The 27682-nt window shown below is 40.1% G+C and overlaps 2 protein-coding genes across 2 annotated transcripts in view; one reads left to right on the top strand and one right to left on the bottom strand.

Annotated features, from left to right (window-relative positions):
* Nucleotides 1–797: 797 nt before the first annotated feature.
* SPCS2 (signal peptidase complex subunit 2) lies at nucleotides 798–25860 on the bottom strand. Its single transcript, XM_087868165.1, has 5 exons — nucleotides 25702–25860; nucleotides 10951–11034; nucleotides 10058–10217; nucleotides 8315–8450; nucleotides 798–1572 (listed from the first exon to the last, which is right to left on the bottom strand). Exons 1-5 carry the CDS (start codon nucleotides 25813–25815, stop codon nucleotides 1386–1388), a joined length of 681 nt encoding a protein of 226 aa, XP_087724291.1. The 5' UTR covers nucleotides 25816–25860; the 3' UTR covers nucleotides 798–1385.
* Nucleotides 25861–25971: 111 nt separating this feature from the next.
* The window catches only part of XRRA1 (X-ray radiation resistance associated 1), a 58819-nt gene continuing 57108 nt past the window's right edge, over nucleotides 25972–27682 (top strand). Inside the window, exon 1 of the mRNA XM_045816222.2 lies at nucleotides 25972–26176. The gene's annotated coding sequence lies outside the window, so the exon portion shown is untranslated. The remainder of the gene's footprint in view (nucleotides 26177–27682) is intronic.

Raw genomic sequence — 27682 nt, 5'->3', positions numbered from 1 at the left:
GCGGACAGAACAGGATTATCACCTTAAAAAGAAAAAGAAGAAAAAAAGGAAACTAGGAGCTCACAAAATTACATGACTTATTCAAGGTTTATAAGAGTACAGAATCCAAGGCTTCGACTCCCCATCCAGTGATGTTTCATAATCCCCCAGTGTGTGGCACTAGATAGGGCAACATTCCCATAGGAAAAAAAGCATTAATTTCTTATAAACTGAACGTAGTTTTAGGTACTAGGCTCTGCTGGAATCGTACTTTTGTAAGCTAGAGGGACGATATTCCCATAGGTTACAGGATCTGGGCAAGTGCCCAGTCCTTCTCTGACTACAGTGGGAAAATACTAGAAAAGATGTCAACTCGCAACTCTGGAGCCAGACAAACCAGGTTTAAATCCCAGTTTGACACCAGCTATGTGACAAATTATTCAACTTTTGTGCATCACTTTCCTCATCTATAAAATGGATATAATAATAGCACCCACTTCTTAGGACCGTTGTGAGCATCAGTGAGCTAACAGGTGTCAAGCACTTGGAACACTGGCTGCCACAAAGTACTGAGTGTCATAACTGTTATCAGTTCTTCACATACGGGTTCGCACAGGTTTTGGAGTAAAACAGCCTAAAAACAAAAGGAACCTATCATAGTAAGACTGTTAGCACTTGCTGCTGTTTCTTCCATCAAGACTATGACTCCATTTTTTCACATCTTCTTTCCTTTTATTGAAAAAAATTTTAGAAAATGGCAGTTAATAAAGGGCACGAACAAATCAACAGGGATATACTAGTGGAAAACATAGACAGTATAAAATTAAAAATGCCACTGGCTTCTTTAATTGGTTAAGAGCACAAAATGTAACAGGCAGAAGGTCTGTTTTAAACAAATTAAAAAGCTGTGTTTTTTCCCAATTATTCCCAGGTCGGATATACACACACCCACAAAAATGGTGTGTGAAGGAAAGCTGTCATACACAAGAAGTTGTATCCTGAATTAAGGGAAACAGCTGTTGAAATAGGAATTAACACAATAAAGTAAGCCACAGGTTAACAATTTTAAAAACTGAGTCTTCAAATGCTGCATGGCACAAAGCTATACGATATAAAGTACTGCTAGGTATGAAGGAGGAAGTCTGTATGGCTGCTAGCAAAAATGCTTTTCCAGAAAAGCGAAGCAAAACAACGCAATCAGCAGACCAAGGCTAAAGCTAGATATCAGAGCTACAACTTCTCATATCTGAACTAGAAAATCCTATTTATCCAGAATGGACTAAAATTTCAGGACAAAACAGGGACATTTTTAACATATCTTACTTTATCCTTTTTAAGTTCTGTTTCCTTCTCCCTTACCCCGAAATTCAGCATGATCCAGCAAAGATGGCTGCTTTTAGAACTGGCTATTTTATTTTTCTTTCTGTGGCAAGACTGTCATGGAGCCTGGATATTTCAGGCTCGTATGCATCCATGACCAGTGTCCCGCTGTGGTCAAAAAACTTAGCAATGGACTTGGTGAACTCGGCCTCTCGCTGCTGCTTTGTTCTTCCACTGATGAAGGTCAACTTCAGAGTGTATTTGTCATCGAACCTAAGCAAAGATAATAAATAAAAAACCAAACAGAGAGATTCAACTAGTAACACTACAGCATCAAGTGTTTTTGAAGAATAGGGCTGAGCTGGCTACTGGTGATACAGGTAACACACAGGTCTATCCTTAAAAAAAAAAAATCCAGGGGTTCCTAATTGCCTTCAAGACACAAGTTCTGATTCGTAGGTATTGTCATGTCTGCCTTATTTACTGTGTACCTCCTTTACCTTGTCAGAGACTGTTAAGTTATATGGACCACCTTCTCTTACCTCTGAACTTTACACTTGTTACGCTAAAATGGTCTGCCTAGCAGACACTTCTCTCCAATCTCACCTGACTAGTTCCATTTGTTAATATCAGGGCATAAACTTTTCTGGGATACCCTTCCCAAACTGGGTCAGATGTCTCTCCTTTGTCATACACTGCACCGCCGCCCGCTGTCAACTCATATGCCGGGTCTACTGCTAGGCTCCCAGGCTGTCAATCAAATTAGCTCCTGAAATGATGTTTATGTATCTGTGATCTTCACTAAACTCAGAGATTCCTGAGGACAAGAATTTGTTTTATTTGTTTTCTATTCCTACCTTGGCACTTGGGAGACAAATTTTTATGAATAAATGAAGAACCTTTGTTTTCCACAGTTGTTCACCAATTCCAGGCTGCTGAGTCCTTGTTCCCTGTCATCAATCTAGTTCCAGGTTCTACCCCTTTTCCAGGCCAGAGATTCCTTTTACTACATGAATTCCAGAGATTCTTTACCTATGCCTTAAGGTATCTCGAAGGCCTTTGCTACCTCCAACCATTCAAGAGGGTTTATAAAAATCAACCTCTGGCAGGCTAATGTTCCTCCCCCTGACTGTGACCTGTTTGTTTCTGTCTCCATTTAATTAGGGCACATTCGGTGGTTTGTCAAGTTGTTACTACCTTTAGAGGAAGCAACTGCTGGAGCCTCTGCTTCTGCACGTGTAAAACAGGAAAACTACCACCTAGTTCTCAGGATCACTGTCACGGTTAAAACGGTGCCTATTATTAACCAGTGCTCAAAAAATCATAGCTCAATAAATTACTAAGAAATAACAAGTGCTGGTAAGGATGTGGAGAAAAAGGAACATTCTGGACTGTTGGTGGGAATGTACATTGGTGCAGCCACTCTGGAAAACAGTATGAAAGTTCTTCAAACAATTAAAAACAGAATTACCATATGATCTAGTAATTCCACTACTGGGTATTTACCCAAAGAAAACGAAAACGCTAATTTGAAAAGATACATATACCCCTATATTTACTGCAGCATTATTTACAATAGCCAAGATATGGAAGCAGTGTCAACTCAGATACTGTGTCCATCAATAAATTAATACAAAAGGTGTGGTGTATATATATACAATGAAATATTACACAGTCACAAAAAGGGATGAGATTTTGTCATTTGTGACAGACAACATGGATGGACCTAGAGGGTATTCTGCTAAATTAAATAAGCCAGAGAAAGAGAAATACCACAATTATATGTGGAGTCTAAAAAACAAAACAAATGAATTAACAAACAAAAAGCAGAATCAGACCTGTAAATACACAGAACAAACTGATGGTGGTCAGAGAGGAGGTGGCTGGGGGGATGGGCAAAGTGGGTGAAGGGGAGTGGGAGATACAAGCTTCTAGTTACAGAATGAATATGTCACAGGGGTAAAAAATAGGAAGTACAGTCAATGTACTGTAACAGCACTGCATGGGGACAGAGGGTAGCCACACTTGTGGTGAGCTAACTACAGAGCTGCTAAATCACAATGTTGCACACCTGAAATTAATGTAACGACATGTGTCAACCATATTAAAAAAAATTTGTTGTCTAGCCAGTTATTCCCAACCTGGATAGCTATGAGTGCAAGTCCTTAAACTATTTTCAACACCTCAAAATTTTTCTCTAACTCCAGCCAACTGCTGTTAATTGATTTCACAGTAATCTCGGAACTTTTAGGCCCAGTTCCACTGGCAGTTCCATGGTTCTGATGGTAGGATATGATCTGATGATTTGTGATCTGATGCACTTTAATTAGTATTTATTTTATATTATGTAGTATACGACTTATATAATTACACAACATATAATTATTACATCCAAAGTATCTTCAGAAAAATATAACAACATATTATTATAAAATAATTATATAATATTTATTGAGTCCTAACTATACATGTCAGGCAGTTTCAGACGCTAAGGATATACAGCAGTGAATATAAGAGACAAAACTCTGCCTTCTGAGACTTTTACTTTAGTGTATATGAAAGAACCAATAATAAAATACAAAATATGAGGTTTTTAATACAGTAGGCAGGAAAGGGTTCACTAAGCAGATATCTGAGCAGAGCCCTGAAGAAGAGAAGAGCAAGCTATCTGGAAAAAGAATAATCCAAGCAGGGTTCATAGCAAATACAATGGCCCTACGGCAATTACATGCGTGGAATGTCTGAAGAACGGAATGCTATGAGAGAGGAGGAAGCCACGGGGGCTAAGGGGTGTGTGCATTATGTGTGTGGGGTGCAGAGAACAGATGAGTATGGACTTCTAAGCTAGGCCTAGGATTTAGATTTTTCTCAGAGTGACAGGGTTTGGAGCGGAGAACTGAGCTGATCTGCCTTCCGCTCTAAAAAGATCACTGCCTGCTGTACTGGAAATAGACTATGGGCAGGGAGAGCAGCTGTGGAGCAGCTCATCCTCCACGAGGACATTATTACAGTAACCTAACTGACAGCTGAGGTAGCAGAAGACATGCAAGTGGTCAGACTGATATATTTAGAAGGCAGAGCTGATGGGATTTGCTGACAGACTATTGGAACGACTGAGAGAGCAGTCGAAATGACTGAGCTCCGGCCTGAGTAACTAGAAGGATGGAAGTGCCATTTATTGAGATGGGGGAAACTGGGGGGAACGCAGGTTTGGATGAGGGACAGCAGAGTTAGATTTTGAATATATTCATTTTGAAATGCTTATTAGGATCCAATGTCAAACAGGAAACTGGAATATACCTGGGAGCTCAGGACACAGGTCTAGGATGAAAATACAGACTCAGAGATCTTCATCATATAGATGGTACTTCAAGGCTTGAAAGTCTAGATAAGATTACACCTACAGAGTGAATACAGATAGAGAAGAGGGGCTAGGAACAAGCCCCAGTGGCATTTCAAATTTAGAGGCATCACAAAGGAGACTAAAAAGCAGACGTTAAGAAGAAAATTAGAAGATTATGGTATCTTAGGGGCGCCTGGGTGGCTCAGTTGTCTGCCTTCGGCTCAGGGCGAGATCCCGGGGTCCTGGAATCAAGGCCCGCATCAGGCTCCCTGCTCTGCTAGGAGCCTGCTTCTTCCTCTCCCACTCCCCCTGCTTGTGTTCCCTCTCTCGCTGGCTGTCTCTCTCTCTGTCAAATAAATAAATAAAATCTTAAAAAAAATAAAAAGATTATGGTATCTTAGAAATCTAGTTTAAAAAAAAGACAAATATAACAAGGAGCAAGTGATCCACTATGAAATGCTGGTCGAGTAAGATGAGAAAAGAGAAATAAAGACAAGCAGATCCAAGAGATAGTGAGAGAAGAAAAGGGGGTAGGGAAATAAGACCATGTGAGAATAACAGGAACAAAACCAATTTTTTTAGATGGGAGAAATGACAGCATGTCTGTATGCCACAAGGAATGATCCAGCAGAGAAGGAAACATCGAATAAATGAGAAGGGAGAGAATCTATAGACAAATGGACAGAAGGCTGTAGACAGGAACTCAGGAAGAAACATTCTGAAGAGCACTGCAAGCAGGTAATGGTGGGAGACTTCTGCCTGCTTCGATCTTCTCAGCAACAAAAGAAGCTGAGAATAAAGATGGGAGAGGAGGGTAGGTTTGAGGACAGAGGAGAAGGTATGAAAGATGTTCTAGGATGGTGAGAGTAACTAGACTACAGAAATGCCATGGAATCTAAATTGGGTAAGGAAGAAATGAGACAATGAAGGAGAAAAGGGACAATGAAAAGTTGGAAGGCTCAGTGGATCCAAGATGCCATTAGCGCTGAAGAACCACTGGACAAGAGAACCAGAAAAAGCGGAAGCAATGATCAGAGAGTGGGATACTCAAAACTGAAATTATTGAAGGTAATTAGTTATCAGCAAAGTCTAGGATATGTCCAGGAAGTAAGTGTTTAAGACATAGTAGAAAACAAGATGATCAGAGGAGAAGCCAGAGAACTGGAATCCATCATCTATATGGATAATGAAATCACCAAGACTTCCAAAAGGAGCTATGTTAGAGAGAGTGCCAATGAGCCAGGAGCTATCTTCAAGGAAAAAGAAGTGAATCTGTATTTAACTGCAAGGAGAAGGAACGGGGATGGCATATTTCCTCGCCACAGGAACAATGATGTGGCAGCTGGTAAAAATCAGGAAGAACGAGGAAAAATCAGAATCCTTGTACACTGCTAGAGGGATTGAAAATGGTACAGCTGTTTTGGAAAACAGTCTGGCAACTCCTCAAGCAATTAAAAAGAGTTACCATATGGGGCACCTGGGTGGCTCAGTCAGTTAAGCACCCACCTTTTGATTTTGGCTCAGGTCATGATTTCAGGGTCATGAGATCAAATCCCGCGTCAGGCTTCGCACTTGGCGCAGTCTGTTTGAGATTCTCTCTCCCTCTCCCTCGGTCCCTCCTCCTCTCCCCCTGTGTGTGTGTGTGTGTGTGTGCACTTTCTCTCTCTCTCTCTCTCAAATAAATAAATAAATCTTTAAAAAAAAAAAAAAAAGAGTTACCATATGCCCCAGCAATTCCTGTCCTAGGACATTACCTGAGAAATGAAAACGTACATCCACACAAAAACTTGTATGTGATTATTTACGGTAACAGTATTCACAACAGCCAAAAGGTTGAAACAACTCAAATGTCCATCAACTAATAAATGGACAAACAAAATGTGATATAGCCATGTAATGGAATATTTGGCATAAAAAGAAATGAAATATTGATACATGCCACACCACGGATGAACCTTGGAAACATCATGCTAAGTGAAAGAAGCCAGTCACAAAAGACCATATATTCTACGATTCCATTCACATGAAATGTCCAGAACAGAGAATCTATAGAGACAGAAAGTAGATCAGTGGTGACTTAAGACTGAGGAAATGGGGTGGGGGATGGTGGATAGGGAGAGGATAGATAAAGGGTACCGGGTTTCTTTTTGAAATGATGAAAATGTTCTAAAGTTGGCTGTGGTGATGGTTGCAGTATCTGTAAACACACTGGAAACCACTGACCTGTACACTTTGTGCGAACTGTACGGTATATGAACTATACCTCAATAAAGCTGTTAAAAAAAAATACACCATGCAGGGGCACCTGGGTGGCTCAGTTGGTTAAGCGTCTGCCTTCGGTGCAGGTCATGATTCCGGGCTCCTGGGATCGAGCCCCATGTTGGGCTCCCTGCTCAGGGGGGTTCCCTCTCCTCCCTGCTCCTTCTCTCACTCTGCTCTCTCTCAAATAAATAAAATCTTAAAAAAAAACCACACTGTGTGTATGAATGTACATATGAATGAAATGGAACGTATGAATGAAAATAAAGAAATCAAGATGTTGCTAGGGTCTAGAATTCTGCAACTCTGTTCCGGGGCCTGGCACAAAGTACAGATTCATGACGGCTGAGGTCAAAAGGCAGCTGGGAAACCTGCCAGGAGAACTAAGCTGGAAACCCAGAAGGACATTCTGCTCCTCCTCATAGGCATCTCCACAAGCTGGAAATGACAGAGGCTGTTTGGTGCTGATGCTATACTTACCTTTGTATATGTGCATAACTGTACCTGCAACTTAAGAGCCTACTATGTGCTAGGACCTATCCCATGTGTCTTTAGGATGGTAACTAAGAGCGTGAGGTCTGGACTCAGACGTGGGCTGGAACACCTGCTAGAACCCACTTTTGGGCTCCAGGACCCTGGAAGAATTAATTAAACCCTTTGGGTCTGTGTTCTTATCTATAAAATGGGTTGTTCTAAGTTTTGAATGAGATAATGCACTTGGCATGATACCCAGTATAAGGTTAATGCTCCACAGACGTTCGCTATTTTTACATTTGGTATATATACCAGCTGGCCATCTTCCCGACAACTCTATGAGTCATTCTCGATCCAGTTTTGACTAAAGCTCCAACAGTTTACATGATATACTGGAAGACAGACCGCTATAGAGAGATGAACTGGAATTTAAACCCAGCTCTGGATACCTAAAAAGACCTCAGGTGTCACCTGCATGAAGTTATACCCACGGCTGGTCAGAAACACTGAAATATGCTTCTCTGAGTTGCCCAGTGCTTTGCTGCAAAAATTCCTGATTGCACAGACTGCAGTCAAGATCACAGGAGACACAGAAGCAAATGGGGTTCCTCCATGATAACTCATTTCACACCTTTGGCCTTCATAGTTCTGTACTCTAACTGGTTCCATTTATTGGCCAGAGAGAGACTCATTCTTCATCCTTCCACCAACGTTCTTTCTTCCACAGTTTATCCTCAGAGCACTTCTGTGATAATACAATCTCAGAAGTGCAATGCTAAGAAAAACCTAGACCACTCACACCCCTTACTTAGTTTTACATGACCAGCACTATAACCTGCATGGAGTAAGCATACAATAAAACAGTCTGTTGTTGAAAATGACTCGACTCCCAAAGAAAATCCAACAGCAGGATTTAAGGATCTATGAGGATAGTCATACCGTTTGAGACTGGAGGACAGCTGCCAAATATCATCAGGATCCATTCCTGTAGGATCTTTCCTGTGGGCCACAAGAAAGATGCTCTTCTCCTTATATGAGGTATAAATGGTCAGGATCCCCATCATCACAAAATAGGTTCAGACTAAGTTAAGGAGAAAACACACAAACACGACACACACGAAAGAAATAACACAAACTGACAAGCAAGGGCTATGAAAACTTTCACAATGATAATCCTAGAGGAGACAGTTTCACCTTGCTGCAAAAATACTGAAAATTTGGCTATTTTACTTTTCATCCATCCATATATATATATTTAGTGTCTAGCACAGAGAAGTCATTACCATTATATGTAAAACTGACATGATTATAAAAATAGCAAGATCATGTTTGCTTTAAACACCAAACAGATGAAATTTCATCATGGGAGTTCCCTTGGGAGGCCATATATTTGTAATAATGTTGCCCTCGGTTTAAACCTCTTTGGAACGCCTTTGGGAACTGCCTCCAGAACCTACAGCCTTTGGAACTGCCTTAACAGTGAAAAAATTCATACTGGGATGATTTATCTGATTGCTAAAGGGAGTCAAGGTGCCAATTCTGGGACTATGATTTGGGATCAATTTGGATAATACCATTTTTAATCAGGGCCTGCTTCATTAAATGGTTCGCTAGAAGAAAAATCCCCATAGCACATTTTTCAGAAATATTTCAGGTAGTGGCAGCATTGTTAAGAAGAGTAAACTGCCTACCAAAATGATCTGTTTTAAATTAGTACAGTGCTGGCACATAGCAGACACTCAAAAATACTGTGTGGATATTAAGAATAAGGCAGTCCCATATATTCCAACATGAAAAGACATCCAATATATTTTTTTAAGTTACAAAGAAAAGTGCAGTATGTCCAGATTGACGTAGGGAGAAGGTGGTGGGGACCACAAGAAAACTGTTACTATGAACAAGTAGAATTTTTATAATTATAGTAATAGTATAATAAAAATTCTTTGTATTTAGCTTTTTGAGAAATAATCAAGGTGGACAGGTAACAAACATGAATTTACTTTTATAAAAGGAGAGGGAAAAGGAAAGAATCTGAGAGCAGATTACATAACCAAACATTATAAAATGTCTCATTTAATCTTTTTAATTCTGAATGTGTATTGCCCATATTTGTAACTGAGTAGCATTCAAACAGTCTCCAGTACGTTAACTTCTTATTTTCACAAGATTGCAAAACAGCTTGGATTTCAAACCCAGGTTCTCAAGCTCCAGAACAGGATTTAATTAAATCCATGTTATACAAGCCACACCTTTATCTCATGCTCAGTAACTCCCAGTCCAGCCCTTCAGCTTCAAGGAAACCTGAACCTCCAAAATCTGATCCTTCCCTAATATCCTGGAATGATCTTGAAGCAGACTATGTCTAGTGGGAACGTGGTAGGCTAGAAATGAGAACTGGGTCTCGCTATAATGTGTGTTTTGCTATTAGGCACTCTCACTCGGATTATAATGATCTCTGTAATAACTAAACAGAATTAAAGATAAAATTACCACAATAAATCTCATATCTCAATGATAATTACTAACTAAAGTTACAGAGGCCCATAGTTCATAATGTTAAATTCTAACATTAGCGGGCCCTGGAATCAAAGTTTGTTTTTTGTAGGGAGCAGGGAGAATTATCAGTAGAGATTCTGATAAACAGTCACTAGAAAACAAACCTGAGCATAAATAAAGGATATGATATGACACACAAAGCCAAAACAGGCTTAGATTCTGGAAAGGGGTGCATATAATCCCAAATCAAAGCGACTATGGCGAAGAAACAGGAGATGGTACAGATGGTGAGGCGACCGTCAATCAGACCAAAATTCTCCACATATTTGTACTTTTCCAGAAGTACCTAGTAAAAAGAACAAGGAATCAAGCTCACAGGATTGCATCCTTCCTAGTACCTGCTTTTATTCTTCATTTCCATGATAAAAGTTATGTTAAGAATCATATAAATTACCAATACCTCTCTCCAATCAGGATTTTACCACTCCAAGCAAAAAAAGAGTCAAGCTATTCACAATGATCCCAGAGAAAAAGTTCATCAATTTTTTATACATTTTTTTAATCCTCAACTTTTTCCCTGGGATGAAGCTAAAAGTGTCCCCCTTTCACTTTTTTCTTTTAAAGAGAGAGGGGGGGAGGGGCAGAGAGAGAGACTCTTAAGCAGACTCCACACCCAGTGCAGAGCCCAATGTGAGGCCCGAGGTGAGGCCCCATCTCACAACCCTGAGATCATGACCTGAGCCAAAATGAAGAGTCAGATGCTTAACTGAGTGAGCCACCCAGGTGCCCCTCTTCCTTTTTTAAATAGAGAGATGAATGTCCTATATTCACTCAACCCTTGGTTCTAGGCTAATTAACCCCCAAAACAAAATTCAAAAATTAGAGAATTTGACAGAAGCCTGAGGTAGCTAACATTTTAACACATGTTCCCCACATTTACTGTAAAGATTTCAGAAACTGCTTTATGGCTCAATTCCTAAAAGTAACAACTACGGTCATTCCAAGTCACAGAAAAAAAGATCCTGCAGACGTGTCATAAGCTATATATATGCTAACAGACTTCCACCTCAAGAAAATACCTTTTTGGCAGAATCATCCAAAGAATTCTTCACAGCTGATCCATCCCATTTGTCAATTTTAACAGGCTTATCATCAATCTTCCACTGTAAAATAAAAAAGTTGTGCATCAAGAGGCACAGCATCTTACTAAAGTAAAACAAACTACTTCCTTTTTTTAAAAAAAGATTTTATTTATTTGACAGAGAGACAGAGAAAGAGAGAGCGCGCGCGCATAAGCAGGGGGAGCAGCAGAGCTGGAGAGGGAGAAGCAGGCTCTCCAATGAGCACAGGGCCCGATGTGAAGCTCAAGCCCAGGACCCTGGGATCATGACCCGAGCTGAAGGCAGACACTTAACAACTGAGCGACCCAGGTGCCCCAAACGAGCTACTTCCTTTAGTGTTTAAATGCCTGCCTCCCCACACCCAGGCCCAAAATGGTGTCACTTAGGTTAAGACCTCAAGTCAGTAAACTAGGACCTAGCACCTAACCTAACTGTAGTTTCAACCCCCAAGGAATATATCCTTTAACCAGTCAACAGAGGAATTTCCTGGCCAGCCCTAGGAAATTCACTGATAGACCCCTTCCATTCCTTAGAACAATGGCTTCTTCGCTAATAATTTCCTTTTGTCTACTCCCTCTCTAGCTTTAGAAATCTTTCCATTTCTGCAGCCTTTTGGAGCTTCCCTCTACTTGCTGGATGGGATGCTGCCCAATTCATGAATCTACTATTAAAGCCAATTAGATCTTTAAAATGTACTTGGTTGAATTTTTACTTAACAAGAGCATCTTCAAGTATACGTACATTTACTCCTTGTCCTCTGATGTTGGACAGCTAAAAGACAAACACTTAAAAAGGAAGCTGAAGGAGACTAGGTCACTGGAATCAGGTGGTATGCATATGATGCTGCCAGTCTCCGTGCTGGAAAGCTGAATCTATAAGCCCCAAACCAGAACATTTATCTGGGGTACGGAGACTACAGGGTGAACTCACACATTCCATCCTCATTTTACCCAAATGTGGGAACATCCTTTCATTCTATGACCACAAAACTTAGATAATTTACATCCATGAACTTTGAGACACTAAAATAACGAGGAAGGTCTCCTTTAATACATCTTTGTCAGCTAACAACTTTTATATTTTATATATATTTAACTGTAGGAAAAGAGCAAATCCAGTGTCGTCTGTTGGAAAGAACATTTTGAATTAAAAATCAAGTCCTATTATCAGTTAGTTATATGATTTTGGACAAACCCCATTTCAATTTCCCTCATCTAGAGAGGTACAGAAAGGTTCCCCAATACTGTGGTAGTTAGAATCAAGTGACTGTTTCACACATCGTTGGTAGAAATTCAAAATGGTACAACACATACTAAGACAATTTAGCATCTGGATTCCACTTCTGGGAATTTTTCCGTATCTGCATATACATGAACATACAAGGCCACTCACTGCAGCAGTGTTTTTAATGTAAAAGGTAACTCAAATACTCAACTATAGGAGACTGGTTAAACAAACTGGTGCACCCAGATATTCTGAGAAAGTTGAGGGACGTGGGCAGGACTCACTTCTCAATGTATGCCTTTTTTGATTTTTATTTTTTTCAAGGCACTTTACATTTTATTTAATTAAAAAGAATGCCTTTTAAATTTTTAAACACGTGAACATTTTATATAGTAAAAAATGTTCCCAAATGCAAATGATTACATGAACGTAGCTTGAGTGGAACAGGGTACTACAAATAATCTGATAAACCTTTTATAGTGCTCAACTCCTAATTTTTTATATCAAGTGAACAAATACCATATTTCATAAAATTTACAAACCAGCAGGCAATCCAAAATTCACTTGGCTTGAGAATGGATTTTACCTAAAGACAGAGAAGAGAAATTCGTATTTATCTTTCTGACTGAGCGCAAGATCGGAGATACTGTATACAGGAAATAAGGAGACAGAATACCTGTAAAAAGTAACTGAGAAGATAATAAAGGAATGCAGAAATAGAATTCATCAGGGGCGCCTGGGTGGCACAGCGGTTAAGCGTCTGCCTTCGGCTCAGGGCGTGATCCCGGCGTTCTGGGATCGAGCCCCACGTCAGGCTCCTCCGCTATGAGCCTGTTTCTTCCTCTCCCACTCCCCCTGCTTGTGTTCCCTCTCTCCTCTCTCACTGGCTGTCTCTATCTCTGTTGAATAAATAAATAAAATCTTTAAAAAAAAAAAAAAGAAATAGAATTCATCAAACTTGCTTTTTTAAAAATTGGGATCCTATATACTATTACGCAAAAAAGAAAAACTGTTCTGTGAATTTTGTTGAGTGACAAAACACGAATTACAACAGTCATACTTCAAGGGATTAAAAAGTCAATCAAGGTTTGTTCCCTTTCATGTATCATAAAAACAAGAATTCTCTTTGAGAAAATTACTCGTGGCAGCATGCTATAATATCGATTCCTCCTACAAATCAAACTTGACACCTAATTTTAAAAATACAGATTGAACCAAGAAGGAATTAATAGGCTTTCTACTAAACAGCTCACTTACACTTTGTTAAGAAAATTCCATTTTGATAACAGCAAGCAAAAGGAACTTGTACAGCCACAATCCACAATTCAAATTATTTGTGAAACAAAGTCATTAAAAAATTTTGGAGTCATTCCAAAAAGAAAAATCATATTCTCATAGACACTCAAGCCGCACATTACTACCAGCAGGGCATTACGGAAAAGAAACTTGCCTTTACAATTCAAGAGGTTAATTTCTTAGCAACTTTGGGGGATAAACACAGAAGAAGCCATTACAGCAGGTGCTGAAATAGGTCTAACTCTACCTCCACAGTCTGGTACCTAGAAGCAATCTTCAGTAAGTGGCACAGGAACATTTCTACTGACTCCCAAAAAAAGTTTATAATACGATTTCTGAAGAGGTGGGAGCATCATCCATTTCGGGTGCATGAAAAAACCTTTAGCCTATTTCAGAGGAAACAGCGTCTCTGATGTAGTACAGAGACATCTGGAAAAAGGGCAGGAGGATGCACATTAGGCGCTTATTTTTCTGATTTATTTTCTGTCATTCTCAAAACTGCTCATCAACTAAAATGTATGCTACTCTTCTATTTTCTCTCTACTGCTATTCAGGGCATTTTAGAAACTTTTTTCTCTCACTCTTATCTTCCTCAACTTAAGTGCAAATTGCTTTCCTCTTGTAATAAAAAGGCAAAGCAAAGGTTGGCTTCTTTCACGTGGGACCTCACAGTATAAATTACAAAAAAAGGCTCTGTGCAGAAAAGAGGTAATACAGGCTTGAGACTGCCCTCCCTAGGAAGGCCTGTTACAAAGGCTGGTACTGGAAAGTTGGCTGGTAAACAGTCTCCTACACTGATATAAAACTTTCCCTAAGTGATAAGAGTGGCTCATTGTGTTTATTAAACTGTTTGTATAAATAATGTGGTTTATGCTAAATACCAGTTTTCTTTCTAGGAGTCTGGAATTTGGGCACAGGCTAGGCAGAGGGTGCACACTTAACCAGCCTCCAGTAAAAAACCTGGGCACTGGGTTTCTAATGAGCTTCTTTGGCAGACAACACTCCACATGTACTGTCAGATCACTGTTGCCGGAGGAATTAAGCACAACTTATGGGACGCCACTGGGAGAAGACTCTTGGAGTCTTGCACTTGGTTTCCTCCAGACTTCCATCCTATGCATCTTTTTCCTATGCTGAAATAAACCTTGCCCACAAGTACAACTACCCACTGAGTCCTGTGAGTCCTTCTAGTCAATCACTGAATGAAGTAGTCTTGGGGATCCCTGATACCGGCAATATTGCCAATTAAGATATAGCAGATGCTGTAACTTCACACAGCTCCTCTTTCCCACATTCCCTCTTGCATATTACAGATACATGTATACATGCCCAATCAACAATCACAGGTATTAACTTTAAGACCATTGCTACTGTCAACCCCATTTCCCAGAAAAAGACACTACGTTTATCTCCTTTTGATTTGTTAAAATATATTCATCTCTATAAAAAATGTTTACATTGTGATTTCTCAATTTTTCAGTTTTTGGCATTAAATCTATTGACGTCTCACCACGAAAGAGGAAATTTAGCCATTTCATCCCCCGCCACACACACATTAATTTTTTCTGCTCCTCCTCCACCATCTTGTTAATATAGTCATAGCAGATCACTAGTGATGTGGCCTTATATTAATAGCTTAATTTTGGCTAGATCATTATTCAAACTGTACATTACGACTATAAATGCTATTCACAGATGAATCATGTAGCATACTGGATCACTTTTTCTTTCCTGATAGCTTTTGTTTTCCTTGGAGCTACTGTTGTTTCGGTTGTTGTTTTTAATCAATGTATTTATCACCAGTATAGTTTTGAATTCTCTCCCAATTGTTTAAATCCCCTTTCAATATGTGCAAAAGTATTCAGCATTCTGTGAATTTCACCTTTTTAGAGAAACTGGTCTTGGAGCCTCCTGACCTGCTTTCATCTGGGTGGACTGCTTTCTAGGCCTGCTGTATAGCTGTCACCCTGGAATTTCCCTTTACTACTACTATTTACTATTTCCCTTAACCTCCTCAAGGTCTGGACCTCCTTTTCTTAGACACCATGTTTTACTCTTTTCTTGGTTTACTACTCCCTTAATCTGGTGAACACATTATCTAGTGGCTTTCTTAAGGATGCACATGGGAAATAAATTTTGAAACTACATATCTGAAAATGTCTTTTTATTCTACCCTCACACTTAAGTAAGACAAATAAGTTCTCTTCAAAAATTTTCAAGTTTTATTCCATTTTCTCAACAGTTTGTGGGATTCCTAAAGCCATTCTGATTCCTGATCCTTCATACAATGCTTTTTCCCTTCTGGAAGAACTCACACAAAGTTCTTTATGATGTGTACCTAAAATTTCTAGATGATGTCCCTTCTGCAGGTCAATTCTCATCCACTGTTAAACTGTTAGTACCACTGTTACGCCCTAAGCAGATCCTCAATCTGGAAACCAATGTCCTTCAAATTAGAAAACTAGCGTTCAAGAATTTTAAGTGTCACACAGCCAGTATAGTGAAGGCAACAAAATTACTTAGGGCTAAGTTACAAATACATGGCTCACCATAAAACTGCCCTTCTTCAGGGACAGAAACTTGTTTTTAACTTGTCTTAATCTCTGAACTCAACCGCAAGGCAGATTCTGTTTGTGGCCTTATTCTCAAAGACATACTATAATCCAAGCCAGAACCTAACTGAATTCAGACCGACTACAAACAGACGTAGGCAAATGCACTCTTTCCTCACCCAATAAGGTGGGCCCTTATTATGCAAAGCAGCACAATATAGTGGTTAAAGGCTACAGCTTTGGAGTCCAACTACTTGTGTTTTAATTCTCACTATTCCATTTAATGAATGATATTGGGCAAATAATTTAATCTTTCTACAGCCTTAGTTTGCTCAATTGTAAAATGAAGACGATAAAGATATCCATTTTACACGTTAGTATGAGGATTAATTACAGTAATTATAAGACACAGCAAAATGCCTAGTACGCAACAAGTACTTATTAAAAATTAGCTACTGTTGTTGCTATTAATTATGTAAAACTAATATACTGCATCATGGTTAGCTGGATTTATATAACATCTCCCTCAGTAACAGGGAGTACACGTTTTTACGTTTTCAGAATCAGGGACATAATACAGTGTCAACAGCTACTTACTAAAATGTCTGAACTCTAATAAAGAAAAAACAGAAGGAAAAGATTTCTAAAATGTTAATTTTCAAGTTTAAACTTAACAAATGTATACATAGCTGAAATAATCTCACTCAATTCTTGTCCACAAAATTTAAGGAAGCTATAACCATAGCTATTACTTACTGAGTGCAAAATCTGTCCTATGTATTAAGCTAAATGGTTTATATACACCATCACCTTTAATCTTTATGAAAACCCTATTAAGAACAATTACCATCTGCTATAGACAAACATTTATGTCTCCCCTAAAGTTCAGATGTTGAAATTCTAATTTCACTGTAGATATATTAGGAGGTGGCCCTTTGGGAAGTAATTAGGTCATGAGGGTACAGCCTTCAGGCAGAAGAACTTGCTTCCACACTCTCTGCTTCCCACCACGTGAGCATACAAGAAGGCTGTCCACAAACAGTAGAAGGGCCCTTACCAGAATCCAACCACGCTGGCACCCTGCTCTCAGGCTTCCCAGGCTCCAGAACCATGAGAAATCAACTTTCAGTTGTTTAAGCTACCCGATCTATGGCATTTTTGATAAAGCAGCTCAAACTGACTAATATCCTCCTTTTAGAGATGACACTGAGGGTTTAAGAAATTTGCACAAAGTGACAGCCAGGAAGCGGAAAAGCCAGGACTCAACTGAGTTTTCATGATTGCAAAACCCATTCTCTTTCTCACTATTCCACACTGCTTCCCACAAAGTACAAGGAAAGGAATTATCAGTCATCAAAGCAAAAGATAAAGACACAAATCCGTGAAGTGATAGCCATACAAAGTATCTTGATTCCTATTTAATAAGTTATAACAAAAAATCTTAAAAAGATTTTAATCTTGAATATGCCAACGAAACCCACAGAACATATTTGAATTTTCCATTTCCCTCCCTTTAAAACCCACTGCAATTTACTGAAAATATAGCTTGGAAAGCCCTAGTTTAAAGATATCACTTCCCTGTTAGTACCAACATAAGACATCAAACACTTTATCAGACCAGCATACCTGTTGCCAGACCTAGATGGCTAATCAAGTTACAGAAAATACACATTCGATGGCTTTGACAGAACATTATAAAGACCCATTCCAGTTAAAGACTCATTTCAGTTACGAGTCTCTGCTGCAAAGTTGAATAATAAGTAGTTCTACGAAGACATTTCACTGCAGATACGGCATTAAGAACTCCACCTTCTAAGGACTTCGGAAGAATATTAAACACAATCCAGGTCTTGAGCATATGTAAATAGTGCAGGAAGGCATTTTCTGAATTAACTGATTTGAGGATTACAGGCTTTTCCTGTTCCCCATGCATCTTCTGGCCTTAAAGGCAAAAAAGGACAAAATCCTTGGTTATTAAGGGTATGTCCAGTAATACAAAATTGTCTTGCGTATGAAATAACAGCATGAACACTTCTATTTTCTTATTTTAATAGAAGTGAAAACAGAAGTTATGCAGTGATAAAGACCTCAATGAACTGCTTCATAAAGTTTCTTTGCTTGAAAAAGGGCAGTAAGACTCAAAAGATTCAATTCGCACTGAAGAGATGAAGGCTATCAGAGGTGAGCAGTGCCAACAGGACCCTGCTCTGATTTAGAAAGAGCCGAGTATGGCTCTAAGAAAAACTAATACACTTTCTCTCTCTCCCTTCTTTGAAAGGGCTCTCCCAGTTTAGAAAGGGGATATAAGGGGCGCCTGGGTGGCTCAGTCGTTAAGTGTCAGTCTTTGGCTCAGGGCGTGATCCCGGCGTTCCGGGATCGAGTCCCACATCAGGCTCCTCCGCTGGGAGCCTGCTTCTTCCTCTCCCACTCCCCCTGCTTGTGTTCCCTCTCTCGCTGGCTGTCTCTCTGTCACATAAATAAATAAAAAAATCTTTAAAAAAAAAAAAAAAAGAAAAAAGAAAGGGGATATAAGCTGCAAAAGAGGAAAAGTAATAGGAGATGAGGCACTTGACAGATGGAATATATCCTGGATAGTCTTATTTACTATGCTAAGGGGCCTGGACTTTATTCTGAAGCAAGCAATAGAGATATCTCAAGCAGAGGAACAACACAATCAAATTTATGTTTCTTTCTTTTTTTTTAAAACCATTTTTAGCAGCAACCTGGTAGATGGTCTAGAGGGGAGTAACAATGGAGATAAATACATCAGATGGGGACTGATTTAGATGCAGGGCCTGAATAAGAGCAGCAGCAAGGGGATAAAAAATTCAGGCTCAGATAGCTGAGCTATCATGTCATTTTCCAAGAAAAGGCACACAGATGCAAAGAGGAGAAATACCCATTTGTATATGCTGAGTTTGAGATGTTTAAACTCTATAGTTCTATTGATTTCAGAATTTTCTAAACCAAAATAGAGAGATTATAAAAACTGATAGCAGACTTGAAAGGTGAGATTACTATTTGAGATGGAAATATGGATCCCTACCACCCATATGCACACATTCAAAATAAGAAAAAAGATGTTCAATCTAGGGAGAAAATAGTGTCTGTCTTGAGAATGGGCACTACCACCAAATTTAGATCCGAACTCAGAAATATCATGATATTTCAAAGAGCTCTTGGCAACATACTTAATTTTCAATCTTTTTTTTTTTAAATAAAAATGACCAAGAAATAGTGCAAAGAAAATTACTCAATAGTGGCTTATTATCAGCTATATTTATCTGGAGTTAAGTTAGAAGTTAGAAATTATCATGTGTTAATTATGAGTGGCAACACCAGAGAAACGAGGTAAGTAGACTGGCTCTGGCTATTTAAGTCTAATATACCTATTAGATATCCATGTGAACAGGGCAAGAAGGCAGTTGGACATAAAAGTCTGAGGCTCAAAGGACAGGTCCAGGTTGAAAATTCAAATGTGGAAGTCATCGATTTACAGATGGTACTTAAGCCATGACACTGGTGTCTCCTTAGGACGAGTGTAGATAGAGGAGAGGGGTTTGCCAATATTTACAGGTCAGGAAGAAAACAAAATAGTGACAATAAAGACAGAGGCCAATGAAGGAGGAGGAAAACCAGGGGCAAATGATCTTCTAGAAGCCACATAAAAAAACATTTCAAGAAAGAAGTGATCAGTGAGTCAAATACCACTGAAGAAAGTTCAAGTAATACAAAAAACTATTATTGAAATTTGACAAAACAGAGATCAGAGCAGAGAAATGGTGCAGGAAACAGCTAAAAAAGGGACCTGAGCAGATGGAGATTGTTAACATCTGTGATATTACTATGTTACATAATCGTGAATGACTGGTTAAGAAAATAATAATTTGAAGCTTTAGAGGTTACTTCAAAAACACTGTAAAGACAAAAAGAAATGAGTTTTTAAAACTGAGATATAATCCACATACCATAAAACTTACCATTTAAAAATGTACAATTCAGTGGTTTTTATTATTTTCACAAGGTTGTAAAACCATCATCATTAATTCTAGAATATTTTCATCACCCTAAAAACCAACCCCATAACCATAAGAAGTCATTCCCGATCCCCTGCCCCCAGCAACCACTAATCTACCTTCTGGGCACTTGGGTTGCTTCTACCTTTCGGTTATTGTGAATGCTGCTGCTATAATCATTTGTGGTCAAGTTTTTATGTATAGACATACATTTTCAATTCTCTTATGTTTATACCCAGGAGTGCAGTGTGCTAAGTCATATGGTAATTCTTTGTGTAACTTTCTGAGGAACTGATAAACTGTTTTCCCAAGGTGGCTGCATCATTTTACGTTCCCACCAGAAATGCAGAAGGGTTCCAATTTCTCCACATCCTAACAATGGTTATTTTTCTTTTCTTTTTAAAATTATTATAATAGCCATCCCAGTGGTATCTCACTGTGGTTTTGATTTGCATTTCTCTAATGACAAATGATGCTGAGCATCTTTTCATGTGTTTACTGGTCATCTATATATCTTCGTATGGAGAAATGTCATTCAAATCCTTTATTCTTTTAAAAATTAGTTTGCCTTGGGGCACCTGGGTGGCTCAGTTGGTTAAGCATTCAACTCTTTGATTTCAGCTCAGGTCTTGATCTCAGGGTCATGAGTTCAAGCCCCTGCATTGGGCTCCACACTGGCCATGAAGTATACTTAAAAAAAAATTTAATTTTTTTTTTTTAGTCAGTCTTTTTATTATTGGGTTGTAAGATTCTCTATATTGTCTAGATACTAGATATTTACCAGAAATATGATTTGCAAATATTTTCTCTCATTCTATGGACTATCTTTTCACTTTCTTAATAGCATCCTTTGACACAAGAGTTTTTAATTTTGATGAAGTAAAAAATGAGTTTTGAGATATTATTAGTTTAGTTTCCAAAACAATGTTAAAAACCAGTACCTTGTTTCCTTAAACACATACACACACACAAACTACAGCAATGCCATAAAACTGTTCATACTCTTTGTCAGAGGTGGATTAGGGTTCAGGCATACCACCCAAAAATCTGGCAAGCTAAGATACCACCGAAGAGAGCAAAACTCACATGACCTGTCTAAGGAAACATCGTTGATGGGTGACAAAGACAAAGCTTGAACCTAGGTCTTCCAACCTTAAAACAGATGCTCTTTCCACTACTGCAGTAGTTAGCACATGGGCTGCTCCAGTATGAGAGGCAATGTACTAAGTAAACTAAGAGCACTGGATTAAGAACTGAGAAGCCAGGTTCTGAACTGTAACTAACTCAATGTCTCATCTTGGGCAAATTGCTTCATCTTCCCCTCTTCAATTGTGTCCATGTTTATAAAATGAGGATGCTGGAACAGATGAATTTCAAAATCTCTTCATTATAAACATTCTAGAGAAACCACTATTGATTTAGCAGAAGAGTTACAAACCAAACAAAAACAAGCAAAAAGCTTTAATATTTCAGAACCAGAAAGAATTTAAAAAGTAATCTAAGATAGTTCTTAACCTGGAAGTAACTGTTAAAATGTAGAGGAAATAAATAAATAAATAGCCATGTGTAAAAACATGCAGCTGTCCAGGTCCCACCTCCAGAGAATCTGATTCAGGTCTGGGATAAGGTCCAGAAATCTGTGTTTTTAACTAAAACCCCAATGGAGTCTGATGTCTTTATATGATGTCAGGAAAAAATACGTATCCAAGGAAGCTGAAGCCCAGAGTAACCAATTAGTTAGTAGTAGCTATATATATATTTTTGTTGTTGTTGTTGTTGTTGTTAAGTGCCTACTATGTGCTAGACATAATGCCAGACACCTTTTAAGGTAAATATTATTCCCACTGTACAGATGAGGAAATCAAGATACAAAGAAATTTATGAACTTGCCTAAGAATACACATCTGCTAAACGGCAGAGCCAGGATTCAAAGCCAGGTAGATAGGCTGGCTCCAGAGCCTGTGTTCTCAACTACTGAAATATAAAAGCTCTGCTTTACAATCAGGATGACAGTCCAGCCAGGAGACAGAAATGAAGTTAAACAGGTACGAAGTTAAAGGGTCTGAATACTTTCTAAAAAACACAGTTTAATATCACATTTTTATAGCCAAAACAATTTGAATAGCCTAAACAAATCCAGCCAGGAGACAGAAATCCATGTACAAGGTTAAAAGGACTTGGATATAGTTCTGGAAAACATGGTTTAATACCACATGTCAATTTTAATAGCTAAAACAATTAAGCAAGCAATTTTCTTTACAGCCTGCTATGTAGAACAGAATGCTTTGATGTATTCTGGGCAAAATAACTCACTGCAATGATGTAAGTTATTTTGTGATGGAGGTTGGAAGATTACATTTGCATACCTATTTTTAAGATCTCAGGAAACTAGAATTGCTTTGTTCTCAAAGTCAGTTTCATAGGAGCAGAAATTCACATCTGCTTCAGGAAAGCTAGAAGCACAATGAAGCACATTTGCATCTCTTTATTACATTTCTTTATGGCAAGTGAAACTACAGCTGCAGGAAATAAAAACATTCCCAAAAAATCAAGACAAATAAAATTAAAGAGATTGTAAGGTAACAGCCTCTCAATCCTGCAGAGCAAAAGCTTCTCTATTCATTCAGATCCTGCTCCCCTGAGCATAACATTTTCCCCATCTTCTCTTCCACAGTACCTTCAGTTTTCAGACAGTTAGAGGCACCATTCTCTAAGGCAGTTTCTGAAGACCGAGGGGGCAGATCTGACACTTTTTTTCTCTGCTAAATTTAATGCTGTAAGTACTTAATCCTGTGTTGACTGCCTCAGAGAACTGTAAGGACCTTGTATGGGAAACTGGACAAATACAAATTGGTAGAAAAATATAAGATGGTAAGTCATATTAAGTGACAGCTTAATTCCCATGCGTGATAAATGCTAGAGAATTCAGAGGAACAACTTGAAGCAAAGCTAAAATGAAGTTTTCCAAGAAAAAGCACCTAAACAGATCTTATTTTCTATCCTCTAAATCCCTCCTTTCTTGGTTAATTCTGTCAAGTGCTCCTTTGTGAGGACTTTCATCTACTGCTGCTACTCAAGTTGGGGATCTCATCACCTGGTCATTCTATTTTTTTTTTTTTTTAAGATTTATTTATTTATTTGACAAAGATAGAGACAGCCAGCAAGAGAGGGAACACAAGCAGGGGGAGTGGGAGAGGAAGAAGCAGGCTCATAGCGGAGGAGCCTGATGTGGGGCTCGATCCCGTAACGCCGGGATCACGCCCTGAGCCGAGGGCAGATGCTTAATGACTGCGCCACCCAGGCGCCCCTGGTCATTCTATTTTTATAGCTGTTCACAAAGAACACTTCACCAATATTGTACAATTTAATATTCACCACAAGCCCATAATACATATGGGAACCTACATTATTTACATGAGGAAATTTAAGTTCAGTAATATGTAACTTACCCAAGGCCATGTGGATTTTAACGAGCTATACTAGAACTCAAACTTGTCTTTTTATAATAAACCCTATACACTAATATGGTGTAAAGCCTTGTTAGAAAGCTCTTAATTTATACCTCTCCAAACTAATTTTCTGAAAACCACTTTATATGGCCTCAAAAACTTTCAACAGCTTCCTACTCCAAGCAATCCATGCCCTCTTCAATCTGATTCTACCTTCATGTCACTACAGGTCTCTTAGAGAACAGTCCAGTCAACTCACTACCTGAAACATCAGGCACTGTCTGCTCAAGCACATTCTTACCTAGTATACCATCCTTCTCTCCCAAAATAAGTTCCCGGCTCCACTCCCAGCCATGGGGTCTTCCCCTGGGGCCCCCAACCCCTTATCAATTAGATCTCAGGGATCATTCTCTCTTGCATTTCAATTTCTGTAAAAAACACACACCTGAATACACCAAATACTTTTAATATTTGGGGTACCTCTATGTCCTATAATCAGCTATACTGAGTACTTTCTGACAGTAGGATTCTTGATTTTTTTCCTCTCCCATTGCACATGTGTATGTAACATGTGTTACATATATCATTCATGTATATCACCTCATATGATTCTCCCCAAAACCGTACTATTTCAGATGAAGGTAAGCTTAGTGAAGTTAACTGACTTGCCAGTCTTCATACAGTTTGAAAGTAGCAAAGCCTATAGCTTATGATCCTCAAATCCAGGTTCTTTCAATACAAGGATGCCATATACTCTTCAGTAGGAATGCCCATGCTTAACGTTTGCTCGTGATGATCCAAAGGGAGGGAACAGCAAGAACAGTCAATGGGACAGGATGAGCATAGGCTGTGAGATGCTCATCAGCAGAAAGGCAGGACTTATGTATGAAAATAAACATCAATTCCCAATACTCTCACATGTTTTGGAGCACTTTACCATTCCAATCCCCAGAACTCATTCCCCTCTCTTAAAAATGGTTAAAGAGTGTGAGAACCATGTGATTCGAAAACAATGACACCCCAAAACAGAAGCAAAACGACCTGAATCTGAACCCCTCAATATGATCACATATTTGTTTCTTAGGCACCTATCATGAGTTAGGAACAAGGATGTCTGAAAGCCGCTTTCCATTACAGCAAAAAATCCTACTTACTATATTAATAGCCCCATGCTTAACATTTTTCATCAAACCCAGGGCCCTACAATGAGAGAACTGGAAGGGACTAAGGGTACTTTAGGCTAAGCCCCTCATTTTACAGATGAGGCAACAGACATAGGGAGAACAAGCATGTTTCAAGGTCACACAGCTAGTTAGAGGCAGAACCAGTACTAGGACCTACATCTCCATGCAACTGTTTCTTCCAAGATGCTCTGCAAAGGGCAAGAAGGGCCAACCAAGGAACAGTTTTCCCTTTTTTCTTTTCCTTTAAGCCCTGTTGCTAGGACCACAATTAAAAAAAAAAAAAAAAAGAATGGATGGATGGATGGGCGGAGAGGGAAAGGGGCTACCTAAAGCAGGCAGCAAGCTCATGAATCCAAGTCACTTACTGCACTTGGTGACAGGCAGAGGAGTAAAAAGAGGGTGAAGGGTGAAGGAGGGGGGATAAAATCTTAGAGGCTTCCTGTCAGCTCAGTAAGTAAATACTCCAAGTAAATTCAGTATTCGGAGTATCGTGATAAAACGTCTAGAAACTTCAGTAAGCAAAAAGTAAAGGAGCACTTGGCATCTGTAGCAGCACCCAGTGTGGTGGTCGTGGTGGAGAGTTTGGGGGCTACTGACTTCGAACAGCTGCGTTCATTCCTTCGGACTTGTTTTCCCCGTCAGTGAAATGGGCACATCAACTGTGCCCCCCCCCCCCCCCAGCACCTCCGAGGAAAAGTGACGGCTGCATTGAATACAGGAATAATGAAATTATCCTAAGAAGCTGCTGTGGCCAGCGTTACGGACCAGGCACACTACCGAGAAGAAAAGAAGGCCTGAAGAGGAGAGAGCCAGGGTTCGAGGTGTGAAGAGACCGCGCTACAAGCGCCGATAGGGTTCCGAGGGTGGGCCAGACGAGGACTACCCGCTGAGAAGCCACAGAAGAAAAGCGGGGCGGGGATGGGAAGGTGGGCTCGCCGCCTCCCAGGCCTCCCCAGGTTTCGGCTGTTCCCAAGAACCGGCTCCTCACCTTGTCCAACAAGCCGCTGCGGCCACTGCCTGTCCCGCAGTTGGGACCACCGCCGGCCCCACTACTGCCTCCGCCACCACCAGTCCTCCCGCCCTGTGCAGACGCCGCCGCCATCTTGTCTGCAACTGCGTCTCCCTCCCCTCCTACTTGTCCGAAGCCGATTGGCTGAAGCTGACTGGGTGACGCGCCGCCCGGAGTCCGTCGGGATCCGTAGTTCGAGGCTGACTGACGCGAGGTGGCCTGCGGAAGTGGCCGCGGGGCTTGCCGGGACTTATAGTAGTTAGAAGCTGCGTCCACCGGTTGCCGCCTACACGGCCTGCCGCCGCGTCGCGGTTACCAAGGGTTGGGGAAGGTAGTGGTAGGCGCCACCGTGGAGCGGCTCCGAGATCCCCGCGAGTCTCGCAGGCGCGCATCCCGCGTTGCCGGGACGCAGCCTCTGCGGACGCCTCGGAGGCGGAAGCGACGAAGGAGGCAGGTGCGGCTGGACACAGTTTGCGTGAGGGATTAGAGTCTCCGTTGCCCTAAAAGAGTTTCCAAAGGGGCGGCAGGAGCTCGTTCTTCATCCGTCCAAGCCCTTTTACGGCACTTACTGGTTATTCTCTCTGGAGACTGTCAACTAAGGTGTTAGTAATGTTTTCGTGTTACAGAGAACTCACATCTGCTGAGTGTCTACCGTCTGAAAGGCTGTGTACCGTGTGCGTTTATACTCATCCTCTCATGTAGTCCCTTGACAGCCCAGTGAGATGAGGAAACTGAGAAACTTACCCAAGGCCGGATAGCATGTATCAGAATCTGGTTTAGAAGCCAAGGGGTTTTAACCTCCTGGTGTGTTCCCTCTGCCACTCTGCTTTTAATCGTTTTAGGATGTAATAGTATTCTAGATTTTTATTAATTCATCTTTTTCCGCATTTTTTTCTTTTTTTGAGAGAGAGAGTGCACTGGGGAGCGGGGTGGGGGGCAGAGCAGAGGGAAAGGGAGAGAGATCTTAAGCAGGCTCCATGCCCAGAGCAGAGGGGGCTCTATCTCACACGCGACTTAATCTCACACGGGGCTTCATCTCACCACCCCGAGATCATGACCTGAGCTAAAATCAAGAATCCGCTGCTCAACCAACTGGGCCACCCAAGTTCCCCTTTTCCACAAATATTTATTGAGCACCAACCAACATTGCTCAGAAGTGTACTAAGGGTTACTGGAAGATCAAGACAGACCTGTTCACTGCGCTCTTGGAACATCTACGCTAGTGACCTAGAGTTAGCACATAACGAGATTATATTATACTATGATCTTTTACATTGCATCACTTGTTCATTTGTTGTTGATTTTTAATCTCTGTGAATCCCTCCTAAGTGTCAAAATATTGAACAAATACTTATTGAGTGCTTACTATGTAGCAGTCACTGTTCTGGTCACTAGGGATGTATTCCTAAATGATAGACAAAGTATAGGCAAAATACCTGCCTTGGTGAAGCTAACGTTCGTGTGATAATTATCACTACTATTAGATGGGATTTATTCGCTTCTATGAAGCAATCTAGTCAGATGCTCCTGTAGTTTTTGCTGTTTATCTTCTGTACTATCCTTCTCTTTTTTCAGGATCCATCTCTAATGTCACTTCCTCTGTGAAACCTTTCCTGATCCTTATTTTTTCCTTCTTTGCAGACAGAATGAAGAACTCCATGGCATTGTGTTTATGGTTCAGTTTAGTTCAGTAAACACTCATTGAACCTCTTCAATGGGCCAGACCCTGTATGAAGTGCTGGGGATAAAGATATAGGTAGGACCTAGGCCTGGCCTTTGAGGGGCTCACAGCCTGGGATTGGGGCTGTGAGGAGTGGGGAACAGACAGGTAAGCAGGCCATTGTACTGCAGCGTGGTGGAGTGTTTCCATTAAGAGGTGGGCTGAGATGGTAGCACAGAGAAGGGTCGACCTGATGACGGGGAGATACAGGAAAGCTGTCTGTATGAGCCAGGCAAAGAA

The sequence above is a fragment of the Ursus americanus genome, chromosome 16, assembly GCF_024610735.1.
Source record: "Ursus americanus isolate L20-20 chromosome 16, mUrsAme1.1.p, whole genome shotgun sequence".
NCBI classification, from domain to species: Eukaryota; Metazoa; Chordata; class Mammalia; order Carnivora; family Ursidae; genus Ursus; species Ursus americanus.
The sequence above is the reverse complement of the archived record's forward strand: the minus strand, read 5'-3'. Positions and strand labels throughout refer to the sequence as shown.